Source organism: Rhamphochromis sp. 'chilingali' (genome assembly GCF_963969265.1).
Source record: "Rhamphochromis sp. 'chilingali' genome assembly, chromosome: 10".
Taxonomy (NCBI): Eukaryota; Metazoa; Chordata; class Actinopteri; order Cichliformes; family Cichlidae; genus Rhamphochromis; species Rhamphochromis sp. 'chilingali'.
Window position 1 is genome coordinate 34040951 of NC_137937.1, and position 13562 is coordinate 34054512.

The 13562-nt window shown below is 38.9% G+C and overlaps 1 protein-coding gene across 7 annotated transcripts in view; it reads left to right on the plus strand.

Moving 5' to 3' along the window:
* prdm6 (PR domain containing 6) overlaps window positions 1–13562 on the plus strand; it is a 119930-nt gene that overhangs the window by 1781 nt on the left and 104587 nt on the right. For 4 of the 7 annotated variants that reach the window (XM_080895260.1, XM_080895266.1, XM_080895265.1 and 1 more), the window contains exons 2-3: window positions 162–901; window positions 12804–12952. In XM_080895260.1, the coding sequence (XP_080751386.1) occupies window positions 175–901; window positions 12804–12952 (876 nt within the window). In that variant the 5' untranslated portion in view covers window positions 162–174. Of the gene's footprint in view, window positions 1–158; window positions 902–12803; window positions 12953–13562 lie in introns of all 7 variants that reach the window. The other 3 variants (XM_080895261.1, XM_080895263.1, XM_080895264.1) reach the window with 1 other exon arrangement.

Genomic DNA, 13562 nt, shown 5'->3' on the forward strand with positions numbered 1-13562 from the left:
GTCTGTAGTGAATCTGACACTTGTTGTATTTCTCGTGTTTGAAGTGAACAAACTGGAACCCCTGCATGTTCAGCGCTTCATGTTTTGACCTCTTGAATGTTTCTATATGTTTTTTGATCCTGATGATTGATGCCGCTCTCTCTGATGTTTCCTCCTAGCAGTCAGTGGACAGCCATGCTGAAGCCGGGCGACCCGAGCGGTTCGGCCTTCCTTAAGGTGGACCCGTCCTACCTGCAGCACTGGCAGCAGCTGTTCCCTCAGGCTCAGCTAAAAGCTCCTCTGGCTCCTCCGCCACCCCCACCTGACCGTCTCTCCATCCCTATTGACACCATGCGCCCGTCCCGCCTGCATAGCCACCTCCTAGCTTCCACGCACTGCACTTCTTCCTCTTCTTCTTCCTCCTCCTCTTCAGCAGCTTCTTCTTCAGCAGCAGCAGCAGCCGCAGCAGCAGCCGCAGCGGCAGCCCTCACTCCGTCCACCTCCATCTCCATTTCCACCAACGCAGGGCTCTCCCAGCTGCCTGTGCCCCAGCAGATCGCACTTTTTGGGCAGGCATTGGCCCCAGTGTGCGCTGGACTTGGAGGTCCTGGAGGAGGAGGAGGAGGACCAGGAGGAGGCGGAGGAGGAGATCTAGTGGTGGTGGTCCCTCCAGAGAACCCGCAGGGGCTCAACCCAGCAGCTGGGCTCCTCCATCAGGCCAAAGAGCAGAGCTGCGGAGGGGTGGGGGTTGGAGTGGTGTCGTCCAGCGTGAAGAGCAGCAGCAGCGGAGGCAGCGAGGAGGGCGGCAAAGGGACCGTGACGAGGTTCAAGCTGACGGCAGAGGAGCTGGACTACTATCTGTACGGACAGCAGAGGATGGAGATCATCCCGCTGAGCAACCACACGGGAGAGCTCAACAACCGTACGTACACACACACTGACACACACGCTTTATTTAGAGAAGCAGTCCTGTAATCTTCAGTTCTAACAATCCTTCTATGGCGCTCGACCATGACCTTTGACCTTTTGGTGTACTCAGTGTTTAACTATCAAGTACTTATAATCACACTGTAGTGTTTCTGTCGGGCTTAAAATCATCTGCTCAGCGTTTCAGGTGTTTTTTAATCCTATTATTACAACTAAAATAACAAATTTTTAATAAAATGTTTAACCACTGAGTGTTGCTAATTATAATTTTTTATTTTAAAAAATTGCTTATTTCTATAATTTCCCATGAATATTTATGTATTATTACTGCAAAAAAAATTTTTATTCGTTTTTGAAAAGTTATAACTAATCTTTTAAAATATATATTTTATAATTTTAAAGATAAATTAACACATAACGTCTGCTCTTTTGGACCACAATAATTTTCTCTTTTGTTTTGCGGCATTTCTTTCAAAATACACACATATGTGGCATGCTGCCAGCATCGGTTTCCACCTAAACAACCTCTTAAAATTACAATAATTTATACAGACAATTCCCAATAAAAGGATGTATTTAAATCTCCTCCATCACTCGACATGTGATTCACTCCTTAAACTGCACATAATTTCAGATTTATTTGGTCATTAAAGTGCAGTAAACTTGTAACTTAAGTTTACGAGCAAATCTAACATGATTTAACTAATGTAAGACTTAATTTCATTCACTGCAGTTTTAAAGCGTGTCATGCAGCACTTGTGTGAGACGTTACAGTTGGTTTGACAGCTGCGGTGCTGGACAGTAGGAGCTGGAAGGAGAGGATAGTGGTTGGCTTGGAGGGTCAGAGGTCAAAGGTCAGCAGCCTGGCCTGGGATCACGCTCTCAGACAGCAGCAGTCCTGCAGCTCACAGTTAATATTAACCAGAGTCCATTTGGATCTTATGTTAAAAAACAAACGCCTCTTTTCTCTGCACCTGTCGGCCTTCACGCACCATTTAAGGGTGTTTATTAGAGTGCGCTGTCATTTCACTCCGGTCAAAGCTGCGGATTATTTCCCGAAAAGTAATAAAATTTTATATTAAAAAATAGAAACATTTAGAGATTTTTTTTCTTAGTTTTATTTAGTTTTAATGTTTTTTTCACTTTTACTTTTTTTGTGTTCTTCGAAAAAAGACAATCTTCATCCGCCTTAAAAACGGATATTTTTCACTCTAAAGCCGACTAAACTCCAGCTTCGATATCGGCTGTGAATCCTCGCACACGTTTACACAGATATCGACGAGGCGCTGTCATGCGTAAAAGACGCACGAACACGCCGGTTAAAATCTCGCCAGTCTGGCCTAGAGGTGCGTTTCTTCAGTGCTGTCGGGACGTCCCGTTAAAAGAAACACACACACACACACGCATACTTCACGGTGGAGGCTCAGCGCTGAAAACAGCCGCTGTGCACGTGGAGATTGATTTAAAGTTTCGGAAAGTTTGACATCTACCCCAGGAAATCACTTAAATACCCAGAAAAATGCTTCTAATTTCATATATATCAGTGATTCAGTTTTCTGTTGTGATGTGCATTACCCTCTGAATATAATCAAACTTTCACCGAGTGAGTTAAATCCTGAACTGAACAGATTTGTTCAAGCGTAATTTAAGTTTTTGAAATCGCATTGTTTGCCATTAGTTTAACATTACAGTCAGAATTTATTTATTATTGTAATTTAATCATTTATTAGCCCGATTCTTATTATTTTGCTGTCGCGCAGTTTTATTTTAATGTCCTCACAACATTTCTAACATTATGGAGGAATTTTTCGCTCACTGCTTTAAAAAAGGTCCGTTTTTGATTACTCTAATCTCCGACTTCCAGAACATTCCCACACAAAAAAGGTGATTTTAAAGTGGCTGCACCGTGATCCATCTTAATTTCAGTCGGATCTCATTGGTTTTTTTTTTTTTAAGTGTTCAGAATTTGCAGGAGAATAACGAGGACTTCATTTTATTTCTTTTGCTTTAAACGTTAAACTTCGTGCTCTCTGCTGCTGCAGCGTCACCGCTCTGTCTCGTTCTGCTGTAATAATCCTGTAATCTGGCGCTTTGGCGTCTGTGCCGTAACCTCGGGATTCATCTCCGCCGCTTCTGCTTTCAGGCGTTATGGCAGCGATCCTAAACAGCACGCAGATTGTGTGTGTGTGTGAGCGCGTATATTCCGCGGTGATAAAACGGACCATCAGCAGTAATCTGAGTCGATACGCGCCGGCAGGGCCGATGAGGGATGGAGGGACAAGCAGGAATTAATTGCCGTATATAGTTTTGTGTTTGTGGAGGGGAGAGAGAGGGAGAGAGTGAGAGAGGAGGAGGGGGGATCGATCCACCGACCTACCGGCCCGCTATTTATCATCCCAACACGGTCGTATTGAGGTCTCCTGGGTGTGTGCGCGCGCGCGTGTGTGCTTGAGTGGGTGGAGTGGGGGTGTAGATAAAGCAGTCACATACGCACGCCTTCATGTGTCACTGTCACAGCTCGATTATTAATCACAGTAATAATAATAATAATAATAATAATGATGATAATGATGATGATGGTTAATTATTATCCATTTACGTTTTTACTTATTTAATGTGGGTGGGGCGGGGGGGGGGGGGGGGGTATTTTTTTTATTATTTTTATTTTTATTTAAGTTCAATAACTGCAAGTCGTTTATCCTTCTTTGCTATGCTAACAGGTTCTATCTGAATATTTATGGCACTGATTTTCACGCTTGGTTTTTTAGGGCTCTTACGTCTTTAGATAAATATTTTCAAAAACGTAGAATGTTTTTTTCTCTCTCGCACTAATAGAAGAATAAATGTAGAAAGCATCCACCAACAGAATGCGGGTCTGACTGAAGGTCTAGCTCGCCATATGTTGATACAGTTTAAAATAAATGAAGTTATTATTAAAATGATTGACTGCAATGATTTGTTGAGTGACATAAATTATTATGTCACTATTTTGTTTTTTGAGAGAGGAAAACTGCAAATGTTTACCTCTTACATGTAAGAAGAGAGGGTCACTTGTTTTTTTTTTTGTTGTTTTTTCACTATTTTCTAATTGATTGATCAGTTAAAAGATGTTTTTTTCTCCAAACATTGAATGATTATTAAATTAAATAATTATTAAAACAGTTTAAAGCTTTCACAGATCAATCTTTGGTGTACCTCAAAGTCCAGCAACATTGGATCCCACATTTGCCATTATGCCATGGAATAACCTCTCATTAGCCCATCACAGTCTGCTTTTGTTACATGAGCTTTCTGTTAGAAGCTTCTAACCCAGGATAAACATGAGGATGCCTTTGTGACATCATTCGAGGTAGTTTTTAAGACTTTATAAAAATATTTTCCAAAGAGATTTTTTTTTTTGTTTTTTTCAACAGACTGAGTAAAACTACTGGTGGTGAGAAAACCGAGTTCTTTAAATGCTCCAAAATTTGTGAGTTTGTTACATGAGTCAAAATGTTCTCAAACATTTGGATTGTGACTCATTTGTATTTAAAAATCATAATGTTAGTATTCACAGATTCTTGGCTACTTCTAGATTAAAAAATGATCAATAAATGACAAATTCTTCCATTAGTTGCTGCTATTACAAGCAAAAAATACAGATAAATCAAGCAGACTTACCTAACATGCTGGCGGATTAGCATACAATTAGTTCCTTTGGTTTATTGCCTAAATATATACATTTTTAGTTATTAATTTAATAAAATATTAATAATTTTTAATAAATTAAATTCCAGCCATATTTCCCCCAGTCCTTTAGATGTTTAAGTCATCTGTGTTCACATCAGTTTGATGTGACTGAGCAGAAGTGGAAAAACAAACTGAAAGAAAACATAAAGAGGCTGGAATTTTATGTTCAATAAATACATACATAAATTTTAAAGCTTTATGTCGATTTCCCAACAGCAAAAATGGCTGGAAGTTATCAGCCAGCTGGGATGCATTCTGCTTTGATAGGAAACACAGATCAGTTCTTCCGAGTTACATCTGGAGTTAATACCAGCTGACAGTTTTACAGTAATTTAATAACTGCTGAACACACACACAGACCTCTGACTGCTTGTATGTTGATTTTCAGCCTCTGTCACTTTGTGTGGAGTCACTCAAAACAACTTTAGCACACACATTATACTGTGTGACAGATATTAAATGCAAATCACACTTTAACCTCTCTCTAACCGACAAGCTTGCAGGTTAAGTTGTTGTTTACTGTCTTTAAGTGCTAATGAGAGGCTTGAAATGAAATCCAAACCTTCTGTAAAGACGAGGAGCAAGCAGTACGTCACGTATGCTCTGTGCAAATCCAATTCTTGAAAAATCACATGCATAGAGTTCTGACTGATGCTGCGATCGCATTTTAAAGGCAGCATGCTGTGACTGCTGCCTGGATTATGTCTCATCTGGTTACATTGATGCAGGGAGAAGGATTCAGAATCATGCATGTTAGTAAAAGATTGTGGTTTTCATTAAATATTTAAAATCTAAACCTGTCATGGTTTGTTGACATGTTTAATATTAAACCATGACAGTATTTCCTGTGTTTGATATCGTTAGCTTCATAGCATAAGTGCCTAAGTCATTGACTTAGTCAAATGACTTAGGCACTTATGCTATGAAGCTAACGATATGTGTTTCTCCTACAAAAAACAAAAAGCCATCATATTACAGAGCTCCAGATACAATTATTCTCTGTGTAAGAGCTGATGTTGACCTCACAACAGACCTCACAGAGCTGATTTTCCTGATTATGATCAATCGTGGAAATAACCAGACCTGTCTTAGAAAATCATTTAAAGACCTTGATATTCTGCCATCGATGTAATTCAAGTGAAGAAAAATAAATAATTGCATTTATGAAATTCATAGTTACAGTACAGCAGTCAAGCCTGTTATGTTTAACATGTATATACATAAAGTGTAGACCTCCCAGACTGGACACAGGACGACACCTCTGTCTTTCAAATGGGTTTGAGAAAAGAAAAAGAAAAGAATCACAGAATGTTAATAGTTTTTATGTATATATTTTATGATTGTACAAGCATTTTTATTTTTATTTTAAAAGGAGAACCAAAAACAGGAGAAGGGTTTTCTACCTAAATGTGTTTTTAAGGATTTCTGACCACTACGAGGTGGAAGAACAAACTCAAGAATACTGAATATGTTACAGAAATATATATTTATTCACTTATAAACCTCACTCTTTGGGCAAATGCTGACTTTGGAGTCTGAATTTGTCCCTAATACAACAACAACTCTTAGTTTTTAAGTGGACTCTGCCTCTACAGCCACTTTGTGTGAACAACTAAGATGTGTTGCTTATGAAATCCATGAAGTGCTACAGAGAAAATTACATTTTATTTATGTAATTAACACATTTTGAACTCTTAAAGAAATATAACAAAAGGAAAGACACCCAGCTGAACTAAAATGATCCATGTAGCAAACAAAAACTGTTGTGCTGCCACCCTCATATCGCCTTTGGGCTTTTGGAGCCTTGACCTGACTTTTAAAAAATAGTTGAAAAAAAAAAAGCACTATGCTGCTAAAAGATAAAAAATAGATATTTGCAAAATTCTGCCTAAATATGTATTTTACCTGGTTAATGTGTGTGGCGGGGCGTGGTCTGCAGCGCCGCTGCAGGGGAGGCGGACGCACCTGAGCGGCACCCGCAATCACGCCTCGCCGCCTTAACGTCTGTGCCATCTATGCTGTTGTGTTGGTGTGTGTCGGGCTGTGAGCTGCAAAGCTACAGCCGGCTGTATGCGTACAGCAACCGTGTGTGAAAAGTGGTCAATAAAGAGATGCTGAAAAGCGTGTTCATGCAAACATCGTCGGGTCTGCCGTGATATGTTTACAATGGGACTTCTGCTCCTGAACCTCTGCGCACAGCGTCTGCAAATCGGGGCTGTACGAAGTCACTTTCATCTTCACGCAGGACTGTAAGCTGTCATCTGTGAGGCGTGAGCGGTGTTTGTTTTTAACATAGTTCACGGTGGAGAACAGCTGCTGATATAATGTGGATCTGAAGGTCCATAATTGGCCTACCTGGGGTTGAAAGTCTTGATAAATGCACGGCGTTTCGGTGGGTACACTGGCTTCCGCGAGTGTGACGCTTATTTTGAGCGATGAAAAAATAAAAGAATATAATAGTATTTTTATATTTCAATATCACAATAATCTTCCAATTTAGAACTACAAGTTAAAAAAGAACTAACATAAATAAAATACACTTCAGCTAAATACTTCTAATTTATTTTCCCAAACCACACGGAGCCGCACTATAAGGACTAAAGAGCCGCAGGTTGCCGACCCCTGATCTAGAAAATTAAGACAAACTATTAGACACTCAATGCAATATATGCCTTTGTTTTAAGAAGGTATTTCTGGCTTTATATTAAAGATGCTGCAGGATATATGTGTGTAGTTCACTTTGATGTAATAGATTAAAGCTGTACCATCTAATTTATGACCACTAGGAGGCAGAAGACTCACCACAAACTCCACATGACAGTTGATATAGCTAACAAAAAAGCAGAATGTCTTTTTGTGTCCACTTAATATCTATAGTCTCAAAGCAAAATCCTGAGAGAAATATCTGCTTCTATAACCACTTCCTTCTAACCTAAAGAGGATAACTGAGAGCTAAAAAGTGTAGCAGTATAGTTCTGGTCGTAGAAGCAGTAAGTATAAGCCTCACTGTGTGGTCCCATCTCCTCTGGACTCACAGCTGTGCTATTAACATCCACAGCTGTTATCAAATGTGATGATTTTGCCAAAGAGAAGTCACCGAAACTCAAATTTCTTGCTCTTTGATGCTTGTAATGGCAGAAAGTCAGGAAATAACACAAAATGTATATTACTCTTACAGTTATTGCTGAAGATCAGAGTGACATAAGAAAAACTGTGGAGACTGAAAGAGGCACCTTAAAGTTTCAAAACATGAAAATGCTTGTTACTAAGACGTAAATGGAGCAGATTAATAACTCGGCGTGGAGTTTAAAGAGATAATAAAGAGATAAGAGATATCAAAGTCAAACACACTTATTAAAAAATCTTTTTTTATGAGAACAAAACACTTCATAAAGCAGCAGAATAAGAAGTGCCTGTAGCCATTTTCACTGGAAGGAGCTCGGGGATCAGAGGCAGAGCGGAGCTGTCTAAACACTGGCGATGGATGCAACAGAATACTGAGGTTGAATGATGGGTAGCAAGGAGAGCATGCCATAACAAGTTCACAGCCAGTTCATCAGTCTGGAAGAGAGGAAGAGAGGAGTGAAGGATAGAGAAGAAACAGAAGATATGTTCACCAATGACACTTTTACAGATTTAAGTCTGCTCCTGTATGCGGTGAATTAGCAGCAGTATCAGACGTAGTCTCAGTAGTGATAACAACAGAGTCAAATTAAAGGGGGACCTGTGTTCTTGGACTCTATTTAAAATAAACAATCTTTATCTCATTCTGGACCTTGGCGCATCTGGTGATATTATCACCAATCATCTGTCAAGACAAACAATTTTAGCTCCTCCCCATTTCAGCTAACTTTCTTCTGATTGGGTCACGTTCATAAAAACAAGGTCTTACGGTCAAGGAGCTTTAGTGTCTCAGATGACATATTGGGGATATCTTCATGTCATCATACAGAATTGAGCCTTTAGAGCAGTCTGAAGTCTGAGCTTTTGGCTTACAAGGATATTCACACATATTCTGACCGTATTATATCTTTGTCACATTTAATATGAGCATGCATCTTTGTGTGTGTTGCATACAGTCATGTGAAAAAGACATGCAATCGTGAAAACAAACATACATAGCTTGTAGAACCACATTTACTGGCAATAACTTGTAGTGCTATTTTCCCATGTGACTTTATCCGTATTCACATCATTGTGGAGCAATGGCCCAACTTTTTACAGTGTTGCTTTCATTCATTGTGGGCATTTGTTTATGACAGTCCCTTCACATCCTTTCATTCAGCCAGTCTGCTGTAGACTTGCTGCTGTGCTTAGGATGAAGCACAGCAATCCTAATTTCCTACTTTCTTTAGCTTTCAGACAGATGGCCTCATATTTGACTTTGGAGTACTTTATTACTCAATGACTGCAGCATCAAACGATCCAAAATCCTCACCCCTCCATCATCTTGCTTGACAGTCTGTATTCAGTGTTAGCGCTGTTATGCTTTCTTTAATTTTCTTTAAGTGTGGAACTGTGCATCTCCACAATGGTCTTGGCTGTCCAAAAAGGATTGGTTCTAGTGTATTGACGCACAGCATATCCTGTAATATTTAGCATGAATTAATTTAAATCTTAGTTTTATTACTTTTTATGTATAATTAGATTTGACTAGTATACATTACAACAGGATTGGGATTTTTTTTGTGTGTTTATGAATCGATTATAAAGTTACTTACATGTAAAAGTATGTGTTAATGATAAGTAATAGGAAAAAAGTATACATAAGCCACAATTATATTCCCTGCTATCTTGTTGTATTGTTTCTGTAAAGAAGGTTTGTAGTTCATAGATTCATAAACCACAGTCTCTTCTCTCTCAGCGTGTGTGCACACATGTCAGGAGTCCATCAGCTCCTCTGAGGGGTTAACTGATAACCTGGCTCATAGTTTGTTTGATCTCTGTTTGATGGAGATGTTTGGGATTGTATGTTTTAGTTAACATGTAAATATGCTTTACATTTGTTATTTCAGTGTCGAAGCAGAAGGTCCAGTGATTTGATGTGTTTTGATAGACTCGTTGGTAAAATGTGGTTCATTCGTGTGCTTCAGATAGAAACATCCAATGTAGCGTAAGCATATTAATTTCTTGGCATTATAGTAGTTTTATTATATGTATTAGTTTTTTTTTGAAATTCTTAAAGATATCGACAGCCGTGCAGGACTGACAGCTTGCAAAGATGACATAAAGGCCTATTCAGCCAAAGCATTGTTGTTTATTGTTGTGGTTTCTCTTATGTTTTTATTCCAGAAACCACACACACACACACACACACACACACACACACACACACACACACACACACACACGCACACGCACACGCACATATGAAATATAAACCTGGGTAACTTCAACTTAAATACAACAACCCTCTGAAGGATCCTCTCATGTGCTAAAACTGGAACACCACAAACTTGAGAACCAGTGATATTTATCATCAGATTTATAGGATCACAAGTTTGAATCAGGAGATTGCCTCAAACTCTTTGTGTTTCTAGCAGTCAGATGGATGTAGCACTGACAATGGTGGCCAGATGTGCAACTTACAGGCCTGGTTCGGTTTCAGCACCCAGGTTTGGGCCAGTGCACCCCAGTAGATTTATGTCTCCGGGACTTTTTGCATGTTTAAAGTAAGGAACAAACTCTGGGTCTGAAAAATGAAGCCAGTGAGGAAGTGGCAGAAGTGGAAGTTCCTAGATTGGCCACTGGAGGCTCGCTCTAAAAGCCAGTTGATCTCCACAGACTCACATAATAAATCTTTTAAGTTTTACAGCAGAAATCAACATATTTACATCTGGGTGCAAAAATATTTTGGTCACTTGGACCGAAAAATAATATCTCTGCTTAGACTGTTGCCCTGTGGCTTGATAAGTAGTAGAAGATGAAATGGATGGATGGGTTTGTGTGTCTCCCATGCACTCTCAGGCAACAGCTTGCACAACTGTCAACTCAACTCTCCGTCCTCTCTTCTACTAACACTATGAAGGGAGCTGAAATTTAAAATAAATTAAACCTGAGAGTGACATCACAGCGGCTATGTCCAACTCTTATATATAGAATTTGACTCTCACTCTGTATGTATTTTCTATTCTCCTAAATTAAGTAACAGTGCTCACATTTGTGTTTCCTTTTGGTGCTTTTTTGTCTTTGGGTCTTCAAGATCATGTTTGTGTTTGTGGTTTTCTTCTTTTTGTTCCAGGTGAAGACCAGAGCCCTCCAATCCTGGGCCTCTGGGATCTCTTTGTACCCTAAAAAAATCAAGATGCTTTTCTTTTCTTCTGTTATTCCATATGTCTTCTTAGCGTTCAATATTTCTTTGGGTAAAAGTTTAAACATCCACATGCCCCCTGCCTCCTCACATGCTGATGAAGACATACTCTATGTCCAAACATTAGCTGCTGCACCTTATTAAAATCCTCTCATTTTTCCATGCGATCTAGATTTAATCTTTCTTCTCCCTGCTTCAGTTATTCTGTTTGTCAAGGCTCCGCTTTGAGCTTTTGTTGGCTCATGTGTCGGGACTCCTACACACACATATGTATTTACTTAGTTATTTCTTTTGTTTTCTTTGGTTTGTTTGTTTACCCACATGAATGAAGCAGTCATGAGAGGAAATATCTTAAGTGGCTGCTCTGTGGTGTTTTTCGTTGTCGCAGACTTTACTTTTACCCCTGAGCTGAAATAAAAGCGACATTTTTATTTTATCTCGGTTTAATAAGTCAAGGATCCTGGAGAATTTTTCCCATTTACTCGACCGTGACCCAGAGTTACATTTTTTGCTTTATAAATGACCATAATATGGTTTAATTAACTTCAATCCATCATGGTGTAAAAGCAGCCGTCAGTCGATCAAATGACGGATATTTAATTTTGGGAAAGACAGAAGAAAAACAACATTAACATCCTGTTCCTCTCAGCTGCTCTGTTCTGTGGGAGTTTTCTGCGCAGATAATAATCTCTCATTATGTTGCTACAGTCAATTAACATCCATTACTGTCAGACTGCATCTCTGAGTAAATGTTGACACTCGCTAACTCCCAGCAATACGCTCTTTGCCACATTTAACCTGGAAAAACACAGAGGAGAGGACTTTTTCCCCCTCATTTGGACTTCATCGGGGCTCCTGCTTTTTATTCCTCTTTTGCTTTTTCTTCAGTTTCAGTTTTTCATTCAGTCTGAAGGATTAACCACTGCTTAGAAAGATTTAATCATTCGTACTTCAATTTTGACTCTGAAACTGTTTATTTACTGTTACATAAAGATTCCAGATTAGATTTGCAATGACTGCTTTGTGGATTTTCTTCCAGTCGTGTAGTTACAAGTAAAAATACAAAAAGATATGTCAGTCTTTCATCCACTTACATCATAATGAACTGCAATTTGGAGGTTTGGGACTTAATGTGTGTGCTAAGGGGATTTTTTAAATAGCTGGTAATTAATAAAAAGTATATATCAGTACAAAATCTGTATAACTGTGCCAGCATTCAGTCACATTTCCAGTTAAAACTTTTCAATTGGTGTTTTCAAAATGGAATTTGCAGGTTTTTAATGGAATTCTGCATAAACAATCCAAACGGATAAAATGCATTCATACAGTTATTAAATCAGAAGGTTCACATAGAAATCGGATTTTGAAATTTTGTTATGCTATCAAAACAAAAACTTCAATAAATTTTGAAAGGAAATTCCAGGGAACTTCCTAGATTTTCAAAATAAATTATCTCTTTTCAACAATAAATAATAAACACTAGAAAACTGCAAAACATTAAAATATTAATTTAAAGGAGTGAGTGAGCACAAGTGAGTTTAACTTCAGTGAGAAATGATTTTGACATTTTGTGCCAAAAGCAACACATTTTTCATGCTCTTGTATTAATTAAAAGTCTGGGAACACAAGTTGTCATAAGGTTACAACGGTTCATAAGTGTGTTGATCTCCAAATGAAGACAGAGTACACATGTGTAAACACTTGAAAGCCTGCAGCCAGGACCCAAACAACACTTTTTGCCCTTTTAAAAATGAGTTTCATCATATTTAAAACAAATGTCTTCAGTTATGGTATGTTATGTTGTTTTGTTTTCAGTTTTCCATCTGCTGGTGTTAAAAAGTCTCTCTTTCCTTGCCAGGTTGTGACATGTGTGCAGACAACAGGAACGGTGAGTGTCCGATGCACGGCCCTCTTCACTCTCTGCGCCGGCTCGTCGGCACCAGCAGCACGGCAGCACCTGTCACCCTACCAGACATCCCTGATTGGCTGAGAGACCTGCCCAGAGAGGTGACCCCCACTTCCTATATGCAGCCTCTAACTAAAAACAGTTTGGTTCAGAGCAAGTAAAATCCCCCTTTCTTCTCTGATATTTGAGTGGTTCATTATTTATTGAAAAATACTTAAATTCAATGTAGTGCCTGCAAAATTATATTTAATAGTAATCATATAAATGTACCTCATTGTGCACCCACTTGGTAGCAACATTTAATATCTTTATCTACTAATTTGACACCACCAAAAAGCTTTAAAAGCTTAATAATCATAACATCTACATAGTACACCCATCAATCCCCTGCTGGTTATCTTTCCATTGCCATCTACCTTCATCATGACTACCTCTGCTTTGTATCTGGGTGAAGTCCGTTCATCTCTACTTCCAGGTATCCAACTGGTCCAAGCCCGAGGAATGCTTATTTTTTATTGGCCACACACAATGTCAATCACAGTAACTGGGCTCAAACAGGTGTGGGTCATTTTGGTTGATGAATTGAGGTGTCAGTGGTGGAAAGTATAGCTTAGTAAAAAAAACAACAACACACAGTCACTGCAAAAAAAACACACAATAGATAAATAAATAAAACTATACAAATACTGTGAAACTAGTACTTCCACTGGG